At 44.0% G+C, this 18,470-nt stretch overlaps 2 protein-coding genes across 6 annotated transcripts in view; one reads left to right on the top strand and one right to left on the bottom strand.

The window, feature by feature from the left end:
- Positions 1-766: 766 nt before the first annotated feature.
- On the bottom strand, positions 767-12,226 carry DHFR (dihydrofolate reductase). 2 transcript variants are annotated; one of them, XM_027880928.1, is made up of 6 exons: positions 12,079-12,226; positions 11,580-11,629; positions 10,055-10,160; positions 9,034-9,160; positions 2,562-2,677; positions 767-963 (listed from the first exon to the last, which is right to left on the bottom strand). In XM_027880928.1, the coding sequence occupies exons 1-6, from the start codon at positions 12,162-12,164 to the stop codon at positions 876-878; spliced, it is 573 nt and encodes a 190-aa protein (XP_027736729.1). In that variant the 5' UTR covers positions 12,165-12,226; the 3' UTR covers positions 767-875. The 2 variants fall into 2 exon arrangements, with proteins under 2 accessions (XP_027736729.1, XP_027736738.1); XM_027880937.1 differs by lacking the exon at positions 12,079-12,226 and adding an exon at positions 11,883-11,954.
- A 1,347-nt stretch (positions 12,227-13,573) lies between these two features.
- The window catches only part of MSH3 (mutS homolog 3), a 99,223-nt gene continuing 94,326 nt past the window's right edge, over positions 13,574-18,470 (top strand). For 2 of the 4 annotated variants that reach the window (XM_027880965.1, XM_027880950.1), the window contains exons 1-3: positions 13,574-13,730; positions 15,247-15,367; positions 16,358-16,581. In XM_027880965.1, the coding sequence (XP_027736766.1) occupies positions 13,650-13,730; positions 15,247-15,367; positions 16,358-16,581 (426 nt within the window). In that variant the 5' untranslated portion in view covers positions 13,574-13,649. Of the gene's footprint in view, positions 13,731-13,781; positions 13,973-15,246; positions 15,368-16,357; positions 16,582-18,470 lie in introns of those variants that run through there. The other 2 variants (XM_027880975.1, XM_027880955.1) reach the window with 2 other exon arrangements.

Here is an 18,470-nt window from a genome sequence, read left to right on the forward strand (position 1 = left end):
ACAGCAGTCGCAAGAGGAGTAAGAATGTGACAGAAGAGCAGCCCTGCAGAGCCCCAGGTCAGTGCAGCAGGAGGGGCAGGAGGTGCTCCAGGAGCTGGAGCAGAGGTTCCCCTGCAGCCTGTGGTGAGGCAGCTGTGCCCCTATAGCCCCTGGGGGCCCATGGGGGTGCTGAGACCCTCCTGCAGCCCTGGAGGACCCCACACCGGAGCAGGGGATTCCCGAAGGAAGTTCTGATCCTGAGGGAAGCCCTGCTGGAGCAGGCTCCTGGCAGGACCTGTGGCCCCATGGAGAGAGGAGTCCATACTGCAGTAGGTTTGGTGGCAGAACTGGGGACCCTGTGGCGACCCACACCGAAGTGGCAGGAAGGATCAGTGCATCCCTTAACTGCTGCCTGAGACTTCCAGACCCCCTTTCTCCTGTTGGGCTTGCTTACCTTTTCCTCTACACCAACATACTTCAAAGAGTGGTATAAAGGTACACAATATCCCAGCCAAACTCTGGAGGATTTATTGGACGTTTTGAACCACGAGATACCCAAAACCTTGGTTTCAGTAGAAATGCTCTGATACAGTCTAATGCCTTTCATTAGGGAAGTGTCAGGGATGCTGGCATGGATTGTCAGATCAATGCAAGGTCTCACGCAACCTTTGTTATGGAATTGCTCAGACCTACCTCTTCACGCTGCAGACCACCCTTGTATTTCCAGTGCAGAGTTTACAGAGTGGGGGGGGGGGGGTGTTTTTTGGAATCATTCACCACTGAACTGTTGTACTATCCAACACGATTTGCTCTCAAAAATTTAATGTGCATTTACGCTCGGTAAGATTTCAGGATTTAAAATGCCTATCCTTACACAGAAGTACAGAATGCCTCATTCACTGAGGCACAACAGCTTTTTCATACACTTCAAATTTGTACTGGATCCCATTCTCTTCTTGGATATCAGCAGGGACACCTGGGTACCTGGGGAGAGAGGAGAGGAAAAAGCAAAAGCCAAAAAGTAGATTAAAATGCCATGATGATTCACCTGTAATTTATCCAATCAACTAGAAAAGTGAGTTGTTTGGAAAGGGAAATGAAAATACTGTCCTTAGAACAGATATACTACATAAAAACTGGTTTTAGGCATCATATTAATACTATCTGCAACTTGTAGACACATCTTTTTTACTAAGAAAGCATACTCTGATGCAAAACAATCCCCCCATTTTTGGCTTAATCAAAAAATGCCCAACATTTTTATTAAAGCCTGCAACATGTTATTCAAAATGTCTGCCAAGGTACAGAACACTCTGGAGCCTTTTTTTGCTTTGCTTTGCTTCAGGTGGTTTAGAAGAAATGTTAAGGACAAGGTTTCTTAAAACTCTGCAACAAATTCTCGAAGCAGCTGACTGCTACCACAGAAAGAGTTCCTCTATATACCAGATTTTCCAAACCAGTTTTTATTAATAGACACTTTCAAAAATCTTTTCATCTCCCTGTGACAGAACAAGAATTTTGTACGAGTAATATTGACTTTGAAGGAGAAGTACCTTTTAAGTTTTATTTGCTAAGTGTGATGGTGTCAGGTTTCCACTTTAGTGAGGAGATTGCCTCAGACTTTATAAATTCATCTTCCAAGGCCAAAGTTTGATTTCAGTTCACTGGCCAAAAACCAATGCACACATGAGGAGCTGCCACGAGGGAGAGAGGGAGCTTTGGGTCAGACCTCAGGACACTGAAGTGAATGCAGAGCAGCTCAGAATATGTTGGAGTTGGAGGTGGTGACTCATCCTCCTCACCCACTACCTTGTTTGTCTCTCCTGCATCCCTCTTCCCTAGCTTCCCCAGTGCTTGCTAATCCACTCCTGTGCTCCCTGAAGAGACCTTTATTTCCTACACTTCATATTTCTTCCACTGCTGTTCTGTAACCAGCTGGGAGCCAAAACTACAGCAGGAGGAGGAACAGGTCCTGTCCTTCCTGGCTCTGAATTTTCAGGTATCTGAATTTTTGCTGCCTTCTTACTGCCTGCTGGATATAGTCTTGTTGGAGAGGACATAAAAGCATGACTGGATATGACAACGATAATATAGAAGAAACCACAATGAATGGCACAAACTCGCAGTTTGATGCCCTTCCCTACTATGTTTGTTAGGAATAAGTAATTTTGTTAAGAGAAAAATCTCTAAAGCTCAACCCTCCCTACTCCAAACCATTTCATTTGTCTTTGGCAATTTATCAAAGACTTTCAGAGGCCAAATATTATTTACTCAAAACACACAGAGAGTTACAAAGCTTAGTAAATATTTGAGTAATTCTAAACCAAGAAAGAGCAAGAAAGCTACTTTTGAAGCAAAATGACATGTGCAATTCTTTACTGTAAAGATCATGGAAAGGCTGAACAACACAGTGAGTTCCAAGAACCTCTGTGCAGAGCGTGGTGCAACTCCAGCTTGTAAGTAAAGTATGATTCTGGGGAAAAAATCACTTCTAACTCAAACCAAAATGGCTTTAATAGGACCCTTACACATTCAAACTAGGTTAATCTGAAGACAAGCCTCGTATGCAATTTGATACTTACTCTGTGAGAAGTCTGTAGTCTTTATAGTTGATTTCTGGAAAAAATGTGTCACTTTCAAATTCCTTCAAGATTCTTGTCACAAACAATCGATGATGAATTGGTTTCTCCATTGCTGCCTTTAAAAACAATAGAAATTCAGTCACTGTTTTATGTACCACAGGATTTTAGCAAAGCAGGGAAAATTATACTCTAAATCTGCTCTTTTAGACTCTGCTCGAGCACTTTCTAAAGGGTTAATTTCACCTTGTGTCAGTTCCACCTGGTAAGTGGCAGTAATACCTATTCTCAGAGTTTGGTTTATCTGATAGAAATTAAGAAAAAAATTTGAATAGCCCTGTGAGGAGAAAGGAACAGTGTGGCCTAGTTGCAACAAGCAATTTCTGAATCACACCTCTTTGAGAAACACGAAGGTTTAGGTGGTGGGAGATGTCCTCACCTCAAGGTTGTTTGTTCTGATGTTAATTAATATCAACACTAAGGATTTGCAGTGTATTTTTAGTCTGCATTAGTTTGCAATTCCAAAGATCCAACTGCCTATCAGTGTAACTTCAAAGTTTTATCTCTGGATTGTGGCAAAGTGATAAAATGCATTGAAAGTTTTTAACAACGTTTCCAAGCTCCTTGGATGAAAAAGGTTAAAATGTCACTTGTTAGGTGTCACTAACAACTTCAGGAGTTAATATTTTGAGATATTTTGTCTCCAGATCAGGCTGGAAAGAAGCCTCTCCTAGACTTCGTGGCATTAAAATAACCTATTAAAAGCTACATTGGTGCCGATGGTTACAATATATTTTTGAAAAGCTTGCAGTCATTCCTCCCTTTCCCTTAAACTGGCAATGCGCAATGTTCTTTGTGGAAGGTGACTCACCATGCAGCAGGCTATTAGGTACTACTTCAACACAGGAACCAAGCCATAAAAATGGAATCCAATAAAAGTAATTGTTGCCACTGCTGAGAGGTTAATTTCTAGAAAAGCTGCCCGATTACTAGACAACAGGTAAAAATGGAAGGGGTAACTCATAGCACACCAGCATCCAAGAGCACTGAACTGGTGTTCATCCAGTTCCTACATAAATATCAGTATTTTTATTTGTTTAAGTAAGTGTGGCAGGTAAGGAGAGAAACATACACCTGCAAAACGAGAGGAGAATAATAATCTGCTCCACAAATAAAAACATACTGTTTTTTGCAAATGGAGATACTTCTGTTTTGTAGTAGTAGAATAAAATGATGTCCTATCTAGCTCTGGAAATTCAGCTTCAGCAAGAACTCTCTACCACCAGGACAGGCCAGGGAAGAGCACATTGACCACAGATGCTGGAAAGAGAGCTGAATTAAGTCCAAAGGGACCAGATGGTGACCTCTGTTCTAGATAAATGGTTTCATTAGATGAGTGAACTAACCAGCTGTGTAACCATCCCCTCATTAATGAAAGAAATGCAAATGCTTTCCCAGTTACCAAAGCAGGTCTGGAGTCTGTGTGTGGAGGTGACCCATGAATGGTAAACAACAAACAAGAGCAGAATTTGGGGAAAAGCAACAGAGTTGACGTGGTTGTAATCCACATGTTTCTCCTCAGCAGTTGGGAATGCCCAGTGCCATGGCAGAGAGAGTGCAGTGGGCAAGGAAAAACACACTGTAAAGTGACTCCACTTTCCATTTCACTTGCTTTATTTTGATAAGTGCAATTTTCCCTGTACTGGCATTTAAATAAGCTGTTGAATCATGTCACAGGTTGACATTCTGATCTGGCCTTGGCCTGTGCCCATGGCCCTGTCTGGTCACTCCAGGGCTGTGCCTGACTCTCAAGGTTACCTCCATGGGGCCTGATCCTGTTCTGTGGACCTGCCTCACCACCTCCAGCCCTAGCTGATGTGGCCCCTGTCATCCCAGTTACTGCCCCTAGGTTCCAGCTCACGACTCTTTGGGAGCACCTAATCTTCCGTGTTCTCTCACAGTATCTTCTGATAAGTAAATCTGTGACCAAACAGGAAAGCTTACACATGTAACCTCTACATGAGCCTGTTGGTGAAGACTAGACTCTTGACACTGCCTCTGCCAACTACTGCCGTGGACCTGGCAGGATGGCAAAGGAGCTTTATCACAACTCTGTCATTTCCATGGGGATTAAAGTAGTTTCCCAGCAACATTCAATTCACTCTTGCCCTGTCCAGCCCATTCCATCCATTCCTTTTTTTGGGACTGAAGAGAAGTTAGAGGATGAATAGTGCTGAGCTGATGGAATGTTGACATTCTCATTCTACAAACAACATGTCACAAGACCATACCATCCACATAAGTAAATCAATACCTGTGTGTATTGTTAATTTTTTTTTTAAAGAAGACCCTATTTCATATGTGGTGATGTGCTGGACTCATAGATCCTATTCCTAGGAACAGCCTAGTAAAGCCTGAGTGTTGTTTCTAACCAATCTAAACCACACAGTTTAAATCTAATTAAACCGATACAATTTACACTGAGCAGTCTCTGAGCAACCTGGTCTAGTGGAAGGTGTCCCTGCCCATGGCAGAAGGTTTGGAATGAGATGGTCTGTAAAGTCCCTTCCAACCCAAACTACTCTGTGTTTCTGTGACTCCATTAGGATGTCCAGGTAGCATTGTTTTCCAGAGTCAAAACCAAGTCTCAGTTAGGAGACAATACTTCCACACAGAGAGAGCATCAGTGTCTGAACCCCGAAGAGAAACAGATTTGAAATCACAGAACTGCAGAATCACAGAGGTTGGAAAAGGCCTCCAAGACCATCGAGTCCAGCTGTTACTGAATCTTTCAATTCTTCCCACTTATCAAGCTTGAGTTGTACTTGGGAGTAGTTTTGACACCCACGAACTAAATTTCTTGGGGGTGAAACCAAGTGAGGAAATGTGCTCCAGGGATATGTCTGATGAGCTCTAACAGCTACCAGGGACTCCAGGGCCAGAACCTATGAGTGAGCCACTTCCAGCACACAAGAAGCACTCACAGGTCAGCAGATAGCCCTTAAACTTGAAGTGCTTGCACAAAATCATGGAGTGCCTGTCATTACACAGAACAGCTTTGTAATTGCTGTAACCTACTGACCATTGCTGGGCTGTTCCGCTCCTCCTTCCTCACCCACACAGCCAACAGCACCCCCAGTTCCTTCTGGAACTCAGGAGATCCCGAGCAGTGCAGGGGATCCACAGAGTATGTCACTATGCTAAGATCCAAAGAAATTAAGCTTGTAAACCTGTACTGTGAGTAGTCCAAAAGCTTCCCTGGAGGCATCAGTACTGCCCTCACCCTGCAGTTGGGCAGGTGCTGACGTGGCACAACTCCGTGGGTGAGGGCAGGTCAGATGAGTGTTTCAGTGTGAAGTGTCTGGGCTGACATGAGGCACAGAGGGGATGCACTGTTTCAGGTGAGTCAGGTGGTCAGACATCCTGAATGACCCACACTAAGGGTGTGGGAAACCAAAAGCAGCAAAGGCCTGGAAGATCAAGTTTGTGTTCCCTGCTCACACCACCAACAGCAACAAGGCTTGCAGGATTGCTCCTGGGAGCTGGGGGACAACAGCCCTGGCCACAGGGGACCTCCCCAAGCCAAACTGATCAGAAGATGCTAAGGCTGGGAGCTGTGTTAAAAGGCTCCACACCGCAATAAGCCACCCTCTTGTCTGGCAATGGCAAAGCTGCTGCTTCTGTTGTGCACCATCCCATACAGTATGTTCTGCATCTAATTCTCATTCCCCAGAATCCCGCACCAGTGGGATGTCACCAGGCTAAGCTCACTGTGCCAAGGACCATAGACCAACCAGGGCAGAGCATCCCCAGTGAGGATCCCAAGAATATGTTCCTACTCATCCTTCAGTGTCCACATCAGCCCCTGACAGGCTGCCAAAGCAGCCCACCCCAAAGTTAAGTGCCAGGGGTGTGTTCCCTTTTGTAGTGAACTCAACTGAAAGATCTCTGTGCATTAAGGAGTTAGCAATCCACAGAACAACTATCCTGAACATGCCAGGCATGTGCTGTGCATATTCCTTGCCCATAGGATCAGACAGGGAGCTGTAACAGAGGAGCCTGGAGGCCCCTTCCCCTTGGAACCAGTGACTGTGCCACCTGCACGTCCTTGCCTTGATCTAAAAGAGCAGCAAGAAGCTCCCATGTGAACACCCTTCCTGTTTGACAGCAGAAATGATGAATAGACTTGTTTTTCTGTAAGAAAGTCCTATAATAGCTTGAATAACCAAAATGGGGTAGCCCTTTATATGGACAAGTACAGGCTTATACTAATAAACATAATCAGTTCTAAACCTTTGAGCCACACAATGCGGTAAGAACAAAATAATGCTTTAAACCCAAATACCTGTAACTACCAAATAAAATTATTCACTTCAATTACCAATCGTTGTTTTACTTCCCACACATCTGTACATGGTATAATGGAAATACTCTTGTGAAACCCCTTGTGCATCTTCAATACAGGCACTGTAAATATGACCTGCAGTTTTGGTAGAGGTGTGTTTTCCATCAAACTCTTTTAGTTAAGATCACAAGCCTAGTTTGAATGCAGGAATCTGTATAAAACTGTTAAGATTTCTCTCTAATGAATTAAAATTTCCTTTGAAATGTCCTGAGCAGATGCTTGCAAGAGGGAAAACAGCTGAAATTTTAGAATTCAAAACTGGTTTGGGTGGGAAGGGACCTTAAAGCCCATCCAGTTTCACCCCCTGCCACGGGCAGGGACACCTTCCTCTATCCCAGGTTGCTCCAAGCCCCATCTAACCTGGCCTTGAACACTTTCAGGGATGGGGCAGCCATAGCTTCTCTAGGCAACCTGTGCCAGGGCCTCACCACCCTCACAGGGAACAATTTATTCCTAAAACTAAATGTCTCCTTTCTTTCCCAATATCCCATCTAACCCTGCTCTCTGGAAGTGGGAAGCCATTCCTCCTTGTCTTGTTACTCCAGGCCCTGGTCCAGTGTCCCTCTCTAGCTCTCCTGGAGCCCCTTTAGACACTCGAAGGGGCTCTGAGGTCTCCCCAGAGCCTTCTCTTCTCCAGGCTGAACACCCTCAGTTCTCTCAGTGTTTCTCCATGTCCAGGGTAAACAGGTGTCCTATCACCCTAAGACATATTACCTTACACTGATCAGCACAAATAGTATATTCCAAGTTACTCGTGGTCAAGGCTTCCAATTTATAATACAAGTATTGGTGAGTAATAGTCTAAAAAATGACATTATTCTCTACCAAATATCAGTCAGACACTGGAAAAACAGTTAAAATGTAAGTCTACAAGATAGGTGCTCCTGGAAGGAGAAGCAAAACCAATCACTCTCTACAGCACTAGATGAGCCTGTGGTTGTTGCAGGGAAGGGGTAAATGGTTCTGCTCACACCTGCATGCTGCAGAACTACTGGCAGGGCCTCTTGCTGGGCAGCTGTGCCCACTGTGAAGAGAAGCTGTCCCCACAAATTCCCTGCCTGGAAGCAGACTGAGAGTGAAGGACAGATTACTCCTACAGGATAATAACTGATTATAGACTGAATGCATTTGCAATATCAAATACATGATGTGCACTTCACCACACTCAGAAGTGATTATAAAACAGAAATTAAAAAAAAAGGGGTAAAGAAACAACAGTGTTTTACAGGCTATTTGTACATGCACTTCGTTTTTCTTACAGCCTTAGCAATATCTAAATATTTCGGGTTTTTTACTGTAAAAGATGCATTCCCAAGACACAGAGAAGAGGCCCCTGAAAGGCATAAACTGCAAAGGCAAGAAATACCAGAAAATATATTTTCCCATCCCATAAAAGGTATAGTATCAGCCCCAATTTGCTACTAGGAGCATGACAGCACCGTCACCATACACCTGAAGTCCAAATGCCAAATAACAAGTGGACAGTAAAGGACAGTAGAAATGTTTCCTTCACCATTAAAAAAAATAATTGCTTTACGGTTCTTAACAATTCAATTAAGAATCCAGAGACTGGGAGCAGAAGGGACATCTAGTTGTTGGATGGGAAAGCTGAGTGAGTACAGCCTCTTGTCATATGATTATCTCCTCTTATTGCTGACACTATCACCTGGCAGCTCTCTCTAAACTCTATTTTCTCACCTGTATACATGCAAAAAGGATCACACTGCCTAAAAATGCTGGACTGTTTTTTTCATATCCTTTGCAGAGTCAGTCAGCAACCTCAGTAAAATAAACATGGCAGTCAGGGTTTGGGCTGAAAAAACGAGCAATTTTGGTATTTTAAATAAAGCTCTCAAAAGCACAGCAACTGTATGGCAGTGGCCCACTGGCAAGACCAACATTTGGTTACTTGGGCAGGCATTTTAAACTCGAGAGCTGAAATCTCACTTTCCAAGACTTGCTCTGTTAGAATCACTCCAGTTTGCACTTCCTAATGCAGAACTAACAGGGACTTGAGCCATCCTCATCCTATCAGAGAGAACAAATAATTCAGGAGTAGGCCAAACGTACCTTGTAAACTGAAGTGCCTCCAACAATCCAAACCATGTCTACTTTACTTTTTAGCTCTGGTGAATCCAAAAGAGCTAAAGCATCATCCAGACTTTTGGAAAGATAATGTGCTCCTTTAGGGGCTTCCCTGGAAAAAGGCAAACTTTTATCACTAAATAAATAGAGGGCAATTAATTGTGATCATCAATACAACCTAGACACACAATGCGTTTTGCTGAATTCACAGATAACTAAATGTAATTGTTTTGAAATGCCTCTTATTGCCAGTCTACGTTAGAATTCTCATCTGACTACAGGATTGTTTATGAGATCTCATCTTCATCGTAACTTAAGAGGCATTATAAATTATAGATCTGAAATTTTATAACATGTTTTTGAAAAAGCATAATGGAGAAATTTACATACCTGTAATATAAATAATCTATAAATTAAATACAGATAATATAGAAATTACCGATTTTTACCTGAATTCTAAAACATTAATATTTCATTCAATAAAAGTATTGAAAAGCCCCTCCGCCCACCCACTGCCCACCCACATGATCAGCAAACCCACCAACATCATCCAAAACAATAAACCACTCTAAGTGGACAGTTTTGTTTAATATATTTGGGTGACCGTGGGTGATGCATTCAAGATGAGAGCTCCGAAAAAGGGCAGTTCATTCACAAATCCTTGTAAAAATAAGCTTCAAAAAAGGGATTAAGGGTCACCAATCTAAGCAGGAACTAGAGAACTGCAGCTGAATATATGAGTCAGAAAAACTATTGACAATACTGTCAAATGGTCTGTGAGTAGAACTAGAAGTTGTACTTATGATGCAAAGAAATTACAATTACTTGTAAATTAATTAAAAAAATAGAGGTAAAGTAGTTATAATACTCAAAACCAAGAGCAGAAATTCTTTCTAACCAAATATCAGAAATGATACATTTGGAATTACTGTATGTTGATTTGCTACAGGTAATTTTAGGTGCAGAACTTTTATTGCTTTCACAGCCCTATTATTCTTATACTTACTTGAGCTCCCTGCTGAGCACAATATTAATTCTGTCTTTCAAAGGACGGTTCTTCTCAGGAATAGAGAACCAAGTCTTTTTACCCATTATCAATGCATTCTGTTTACCTGAGTACGAGAGGAAACATTTAATTAAATTTACTCTTTGATGACAATGCTGGACTTTCCCTTCCCCTTCCAAACTCCACAACAGCAGTTTAACAAAAGCCCAAGCTTAGGCCCTGGTTCACTAACCAGCCACATGTTTGTGGCCTCAAAGCAGTGGTGTCAGCTGACACCAAAGTACTCTCATGCAGACCCAAACTCATTTTTTAGAAGAACCAGCAAAATTAAATCTAAAGCTGAAGTGCATCAGGTGTTCAATCATATTCTAAAAATTCACCCATAAATATAATTTCTGACCAACCCAAGCATTCATAACCTCATATACACACGTCTTTTTATAAGATTACCTCTTATATACACATTCCTAAGAAGAGAAAGGTTTCTCTTTTTGTAAGGAAATGGAGTTGTCAGAAAAATAAACACAGACGTTGAGAGTCAATGGTGACATCCCTGCTACGAAGATTTATGGCAGCATAATCCATTAAGAAGTCTGGTTATGAAGCAATTTACCTGCCTAACGTCTAAGGTCACAGCTTATCAAAAGATCTGCAGGCAGAATGGTGAAAAATTTTTCTTTTTCATTGTATTTTAAACATTTTGTTTTTGATCACAGGTTATTTGTGCCAGGTAAGATTCAACTTGCAGACATCTAAAAAGACTTATAATTGTGTTCTTTTTTTTTTTTTGTACATTTAAAGTTGCAATGGGATGAATGAGGTCTCCAAAACACAAATAAAATCCTCCCTTAACACTGTTGAAAAATGAGATTAGACTTTCCTTATGGATTATGGAACAGACCTTTACATCAGAAAATGGAATAGGTCACCTAATCAAACAAGGGAACACATTAGGCTGACCAGGAGCTTAAAAAAAAAAAAAAAAAAAAAAAAAAGGAAAGAGCGACCATGTTGGGAAATGTTTGCAGTATTGCTGCTGTGTATTATCAGGAGGGTTACGGTTTTCTGGCAATGGGGATGGTTCAGCACTCAGAAAACCAAGCAAAACTACAGTCAGAAGGGTCAGAGGCTTGGAACAAATGACCAAGGCTGAGCTACAGCAAACAAGTTAGATAAGCTAAAACAGCCTGAACAGAAAAACCCGTCTCTGCTAGTTAATCAGCATGTGAAAACCTTTCCATTTTTAACATGGAGTTTCAGGGAAAGACGTGTTAGGTAAACTTCAGGTGAAGTTTTCTACTCTTGGGGAAATAGGACTTAGGAATCCTTTTTATTAAAAGATCACCTGCACCCTCAAAACATCTGAATCACTGCATTTCTTCATCTATCCCGAACGATTTCCCAAGGGGTGAAGTACAGGGAAGGCTTGGGAAGGCAGGCTGTGTGCAGAAATAAGGCTGGTAATCCTGGGAAATGTAAAATCCCCGGTTTTCCGTGCCTGACACTTCACACAGCTCCACATTACCTTCCACATGAGAGGTGCTAGTCATTCTCTGGAAGTACTTGTACTCATTCCTGGGGAGAAAACACGAAGATCGTTACAATGTGGTTTAAGAATGAGGTCTCCAATTTCTAATATTTTTTTGCAATTTCTCTAATTAAAAAACAAACAAACAAACAAACAACAACAAAAAAATATAAAGCGGCTGCTGCTGGTGCCCGGGAAGGAGTAGCTAGACGGAGCCTGGGCCGACGCCATGGCCGAGGAGGGACCTTGTCCTCGGTTTCAGGAGGGACAACCCACGCCATGACGTGAGGGTGCACCCATCCGAAACCCCTACATCGCCATCCCGCCATTGCCGACGCTTTCCCGCCTCGCCGAGCATCGCCCCCAGCGACTACAACTCCCGGCGCACCCCGCGCAGCCCCGCAGCGCCTGGTGGCGGTGGTGTGGCGCGGAGCACGCCGGGAGCTGTAGTCCGTCCGCCCGTCCTCACTCCCGCCTGGCCGCGGCGCGGCCGTACCTGAGGGGCGGCCAGGGCAGCCGCCCGTCCTTGCCGATGCCCATGTTCTGGCTCACGGCCACGATGGAGTTGAGCGAGCGCGCCATGGCCGCGCTGTGAGGGTCGACCGGAGCAGCGCCGGGGCGGGCTGGCTGGACGGGGGCGGGCGGAGCGGCCCCATCCGGCAGGAGGCGGTGCCGGGCCCGGCCGGGCCATGGTGCCGAGGGGGCGGCGGCGGGAGCGTGGAGGTGCCGGGAGGCAGCTGGTGCTTAGCAGGTTCTTCGGCGCGGCGGGGACTGGCGGCGAGAGCGGCTCCGACCGGAGCACGGTGACCGGGCAGGGCAGGGAGGGACGGGCGGGCGGGCGGGACAGGGCTGCCGCAGGCGAGGGACCGACCGCAGCACCTGCGTGACCCGGGGCAGCGGTACCGGGCACCTGAGGGCATCCTTAGACGGGGAAAAGGAGAGGGTCCAGCAGAGACCATAGAGGTAATAAGGGGTCTGGAGCATCTCCCTCATGAGCAGAGATTGCAGGAGCTGGGCCTGGTTAGTCTGGAGAGGAGAAGACTGAGAGGGCATCCCATCAATCCACACAGATATACCCAGGGAATGTCAGAGGATGGTCCCAGACTGTCCAGTGCTGTCCAGTGACAGGACAAGGAGCAAAGGCCATAAACTGAAACACAACAAGTTCCGCCTCAACCTGAGGCATAACTTCTTTCCATGGAGGTGGCAGAGCCTGGGACAGCTGCCCAGGGAGGGTGTGGAGTCTCCTTGTCTGAAGGCACCCCAAAACCACCTGGACAAGTCGCTGTGTCGCCTGCTCCAGATGACCCTGACTGGGCAGGGGTTGGGCTGGGTGATCTCCAGAGGTCCCTTCCTACCCCAACCATTCTATGATCCAGGATATCTCATTTTGCAGGAACTGGAGCTCAGCACAGGTTTGGTGAGCTGGGCAGAGCCGGGGTGCTGAGCCATGTCACTGGGGCTTTGCTCCCATATTGAACCCCTGGCACAGGTTGTGCCTTGTGGTGTTGCAAAATGTGGAATATGTCGAGGTTATCTTAAGTCAGGATGTTCTTTGATGTTTGATCTTTGTATTGTTTCCTGATCAACAAGGAAAGATATCTGGTCAGTGGGACAGGCAGCAGCTGCATTCCTTAGGGAAGGACGCCCTAGAATCAACAAGCATTCAGGGAGAAATGAAGATGTTGATGTGTGCCTGTGTACACGTTGCTGATTGGCAAAATACTCAAGGTTTGCGTATCCTGTGGCTGAACTGTGTTCATTGTACTACTAAACCCTCCACCTACAGATAAAAAAACAAGCAGCCCGGGTGCAGAGCCTTCCCCTGAGCACCTGTAGAAATTGGCTGGAGTTGTGTAACTTGTATGGAAATGACTAATCAATCCTGATAGAGGGGCTGTGCTTGGCAAGTCTCTAACTCTGGATTCCTGTGTATAAATGATGGCACAGAAGGTCCAGCTGCTGTGGTGGGTTTGTGGAACACACTGAGAGCTGACGGCCTGTGTAGTTCTGAAATAAATATTCAGTGTCTCTCAGGTGTGTAATTATTGGCTTGTTGCACACCAGATGACAAATCGGATTTTGTGGATAACTGGCATGCAGCAGGCTGAGCTCATAGCCCAGGTGATGGAGCTCAGGCGACTCCGGGTGTGTCTGCTGTTGGGTGCAAGGCCAAAAGAGCCTACAATGTTTAAACAGCCTCTTTTTTGTCACCACTTGTTAAAAATTGCTGTTTCTTAGCAACCGGTTTTCATTCTGAGTTTATGTTTTCCGGTCTCCCTGTAGTTAAAGTTTCCAGTCCCTTCTAGCCTGGGATGGTCATTTGCTTTTTCCACCTGTGTCTCAAGGCAGCTTTTTTGGTTACCTTTGGTCCAAATGCATTTTTAAAGGTGTGATTGCAGATTTCTGCCCCTGCAGAGAAAGCTTCCTAATTTGTGTTAATTTGCTGGTATTTAACAGTGGATGGTGCAGTGGCTAAACCACAGCGTTGTCAACGCTGAGATCTGGGTTCGATTCCCGGTTAGGACACTCCCCGGGCAGATGGAGCTCACTAGCCCTGTAAGGCAATCCATCTACGTCCTGAGGACCTCGCTGCCACCGTCCAAGCTCGCTTGGCCCCGGCAGATGAACCTCAGGATTAAAGGGTGGGCTCAGTTCTGCGCACACTGTGTCTCACCTAAAAAATCCAATGCGCAGGCTGGAAGGTGGAAAGACCTTCCCCGGTTCTTCGTTCACGAAGAGTCTGGCCATTTACCATTACATATGGATAGGTTATGTAGAGGTTATGAACTTAATTGGTGGGGGTGGAGCTCCTCCTTAGTTGTAAGGAAATTGAAATACCCCAATTAAACGGTCTGAGATTACCATATGAAATGTGGCTGCAGGCTGCTGAAAGCATCTGCTGTGTGCTTATCTGTAAAGTATTTATATGTTGTTGGAACTGTAAGTTACTTCTTTATATTTAGTCAAACTTCTTGCATGCTGTTAAGCAATAGATCAGGGATGAAATAGCATAAATGGACGAATTTTTTGTTTACATAGTGTTCAAAGTGCACGTGAGATCTAAGGAGCAGTGGTTAAAGGTGACATATTTGATACAAACCCAGGTGCTTACAGGTAGTTTAGGAAAACCTTTTTAAGCCTGGATTGCCACTTGCAGGATGGTGGTGATCCCATCATCACTGGGATTCAGTCCATAGAGAATGGTGTCTCCTGGGGTTGAACAGCCAGTGTCTGACAAGGAGAGAGCTTTGGACTGTGGGAGTGAGGATTTGCAGAAGAGCTCTGGTTCAGGCACAGGTGGTGGCTGTGGTGTTGTGGGAAAGTCTGTTAAATGCTGATTCAGTTCTCTGCCACAGAAGTAGCTTTGGCCTTTGGAAGCCACAATAGCTGCAGATGTTTCCTTTCCATGTTATTTCCATAGAATCCCAGAAGGGTTTGGTTGGAAGGGTCCTCCTTCCATACCCCATCATGGGCAGGGACACCTCCCAGTGGACCAGGTTGCTCCAAGCCCTGTCAAACCTGACCTTGGACACTTCCAGGGATGGGTTATTCAATAATTTTGCATTATATCTTTGTGAAATGCTTGGTTGCATTATTGTCTTTCATAGAGGATGGCAAAGAGAAAAAGGAACTGAACTTCCTTGTGTAATTTACGTTTCAGGCTTCTGAATGTGGCACAAAAAGGAGCACATCAACTGAAGGCAATGAACCCTGTGAAAAGAAGCCCAGGGCACAAATCACTGTAGAAGATATCTGTAACCCACTGAAGACTCAGCATAAAAGTGAGTTGACTGTAAACAAACCTCCAAGCACTGACAGCCACTAAATAGTTTTTCATTGTCAAATGTGAAAAAAGTGTTTTGGCGGGTACTTCAGGAAGTGTCTCTTAAGTGTAAGATACAACTCTGAAGAGCCATAATGACCATACTCCTGGACTGTTCAAGAACCTTACTGTGACACAGGAGCTAGGAATTTGAGCCTTGCTCCAGAATTATTCTGCAAATTCCCTTCAGCTGACTCAACTTTAACAGGTTGTTCAGTCAGTGAAGTCCAGATGTTCAGGCAGAAATGGTGCAACTTTCCTTCCTTTGTGGGTTTAACAGTCTTGTTCTGAAGCACAACTGACACCTGAGAGCTCTGTAGAGCCTGGTCTGTAACTGGTGTACCCAAAGGCTACCCCACAGTAAATAGTCCAAATGCAGTGCTCTCACCTGGGAAACAACAGCCACTCCATTGTCTTGAAAATGCCTGACTTCCATCTGACTTTGAACCAAGAGTTTGACAAAATAATGCCGGTACAAAAGCAAATGGGTGTATGTAAAGTTCATTGCACTTCATTTAAAAGAATTGGCCTCCTAAGTTTTTGAAGTGGGAACTATATTCAGTTTTGTGGGTGCAATGATTTGAAGTACCACTAAGACACCACCAAGTAGCAATACTGCTAAAAACTGGACCAACAAAAATTCTACTTGATTTCCAATATTTTGGCTAAATTAGTGGCTTTGTAGTTACCAGCCTAGAAAATAGTTTTGCGTTTTTTCCCATGTATGACCAAGCACACAAGTGACGAATACTGATTTTCCAGGGAGTTAATCAAGCTGGTTCCATGCATGACTCTGTCAGCCTGGCAGAACTATTGCAATGGGAGGGGAGAAGGAATGTAGAGAGATGGAGCAAAATGATTGTGTCCTGTGCTTACTGTTGTTATTCTAATAGACGTTCTACTTTAGTAAATAAGTTGCTAATGTGTTTGTTGTGTATTTTTACTGAAGAAGAACCTCAAAAGCATGAAAAGCCCCGTATATGTTTGCAAACTCTAGACAGACTGAGAGAATTCTGCAGTGATTCAGACCAGCAGTGTACCAGAGTCCAGGAGGATGGTTTTCAGGAGAAAGAGTCTGAGAGTTTGGAAAAACGCCCCAGTATTACTGGGAGAAGTTCAGAACTGAAGAACCCTCTTCCATCTTGGGATACTGAGCCAAAGGTTGCTCAGAAGGTATGCAGAGCTGTGGTCTGTGGTGTGTAGATTGCTTGTCGTGGTTTAAAAAAGCAAGTTTTGCCAGAAGCTTCCCTTTGTGTTTTTGTGTTCTGTCATGAAATAGTGCAGCAGAACCCAACAGACCCTGCTTTCCTGAAGCTCTTCTCGTAGTGAATAGGATGCGTCTTTAGCTCTTCAGTAATACCACTGAAAAACAGCAGTAATGAGAACAGAGACACTGGCAGTGTGTCTTGTGACTGTGAGTGAAGCTGTAATATCGTAATAACAGATGTTGAGTGTGGTTACTTTGTTTATCTTTCTTTCAATTCTACCAAGTTTGATGTGGGCCGTCGAATTTCTACCAGTCTTTCCTTACATAAATATTATTTAGTAGTATTGCTGAGATGTAGCTCAATCCAGTAGCTGGTAAATCTAACTAAAAAGATACCACTGCTTTTTCATCTACAGAAGATACGGGTAGCTCGCATGAAAAATTATCATTGTTATATGTATGATGCAAGTCAATAAGAGTGAGGTAATAGTACTTTGTAAGAGTAATAGTACTTTGCCTTTTCTTGAATTATGGATCTAATTAACTTTAGTTAATTCGTTGTTTTAGGTGTCAGGTCCTAAAAGGTGTCTCCTGGCTTATTGTGGGAACTGCTTTTTAGTGAAGTTTTACATCTGACTCTTTCAGAGAAGGAGGTTGTACAGAAGGTTGTACAGTTATTTTAACCCTGCCTGAAGCTCATGAACTTAAACTGGGGGTGTCTGCTTTGTGTCAGTGTGAGCTCAAAATGCTGAAGTGAACAGCTTGTGGCAAGAGATTTCTGTTGTGATAAGGGATTGAGGTTATGTAGGTGTAGTCCCTTGGAGAACAGAGAAAACTGATTCCAGGGCTGGCCTGCCATCTTGGAACAGCTAGTCTTAGATGTTTGTATCTTGCTTTTTTCCTGCAGTTTTAACCTTTTTATGTGTGTGATTTTCCTCTAAATCCCTCAAGCTGCTAACTTACAACCATCCCAATAATTCAAGTTCTCTCTCTGTTTTTACCTTTTTTACTTCCTTTCATAACCTTTTTTCATGTTGTTGTCACTACAGTTTCCCCTGAAGTGAGACAAGGTCTTCCTGCTGGGCTGGGACAGACCTTGGGTTGAGGACTGCTGAGTGCTTGGGCTGAGGATTTTGCAGCAGAGACATCTGAGTTCCTGGGGCCACCCGAATTCTGGTGCAGCTTTATTTGTCCTGGGCTGTGCTGTCTTGCTGGATGGTGTCCAGTTGTGGGAACTTTGCAGTTAGAGTTAAATGTTCTTTTTTCCCTGGTTGTTCTCTGACTGCACTCTTTGTACATTCCTATGACCCAGAGTATATGATTTAAGCCATATTGGTGTTTATTCTGAGTTATCATGGCTGCAAAACAGTCTGTTCACTTGGTTGCTTGTCATCTGGATGGGGCGCTTGCTAGAGATGAAAGTCTAATGGATTTATTTATTTGCAGATACAGAATTTTGCAGCACAGCCTGATGAATTGTGTTTTGCGTGATCATAGGCTTTAAAAACCTGTGGAGGGTGTTGTGTTAGTGGTTTTTTTTAGCCAATGTTATTGGTACTTGATATTGTGATCTGAGTGAAGAAGAACTTTGCTGTAAGTGAAATACGCCTTATCACTGTTGTTCACTGTGCTTATGAAAGACTGAACCCATCATCTTGCTGACTACACAGAACATGGGCAAGTTGTAGAGCTGAAGTTGCTTGGCAAAAATAGCTGCATAATGTCATTGTGAAAGGTAAATTGCAGAGAGACTGGGCTGCTCAAAGTCTTACATGATAAGGATTTTAGAAATTGTAGTATAGATTTTTTGTGTGTAAATTATTTTGGGAGGTTTCTTGAACTTATGTAGTAAGGG

The sequence above is a fragment of the Empidonax traillii genome, unplaced genomic scaffold (assembly GCF_003031625.1).
Source record: "Empidonax traillii isolate 1590-97213 ecotype Southwest subspecies unplaced genomic scaffold, ASM303162v1 scaffold6:size4315531, whole genome shotgun sequence".
NCBI lineage: Eukaryota > Metazoa > Chordata > Aves > Passeriformes > Tyrannidae > Empidonax > Empidonax traillii.

Excerpts from the sequence above, each read along its gene's own strand:
- DHFR (XM_027880928.1), bottom strand. The coding sequence starts at position 12,164 with ATGGCGCGCTCGCTCAACTCCATCGTGGCCGTGAGCCAGAACATGGGC. Across the intron at positions 2,678-9,033 it reads GAGGCACTTCAGTTTACAAG|GCAGCAATGGAGAAACCAAT; the intron begins GTACGTTTGGCC and ends TTGTTTTTAAAG. Across the intron at positions 964-2,561 it reads GACTACAGACTTCTCACAGA|GTACCCAGGTGTCCCTGCTG; the intron begins GTAAGTATCAAA and ends CTCTCTCCCCAG.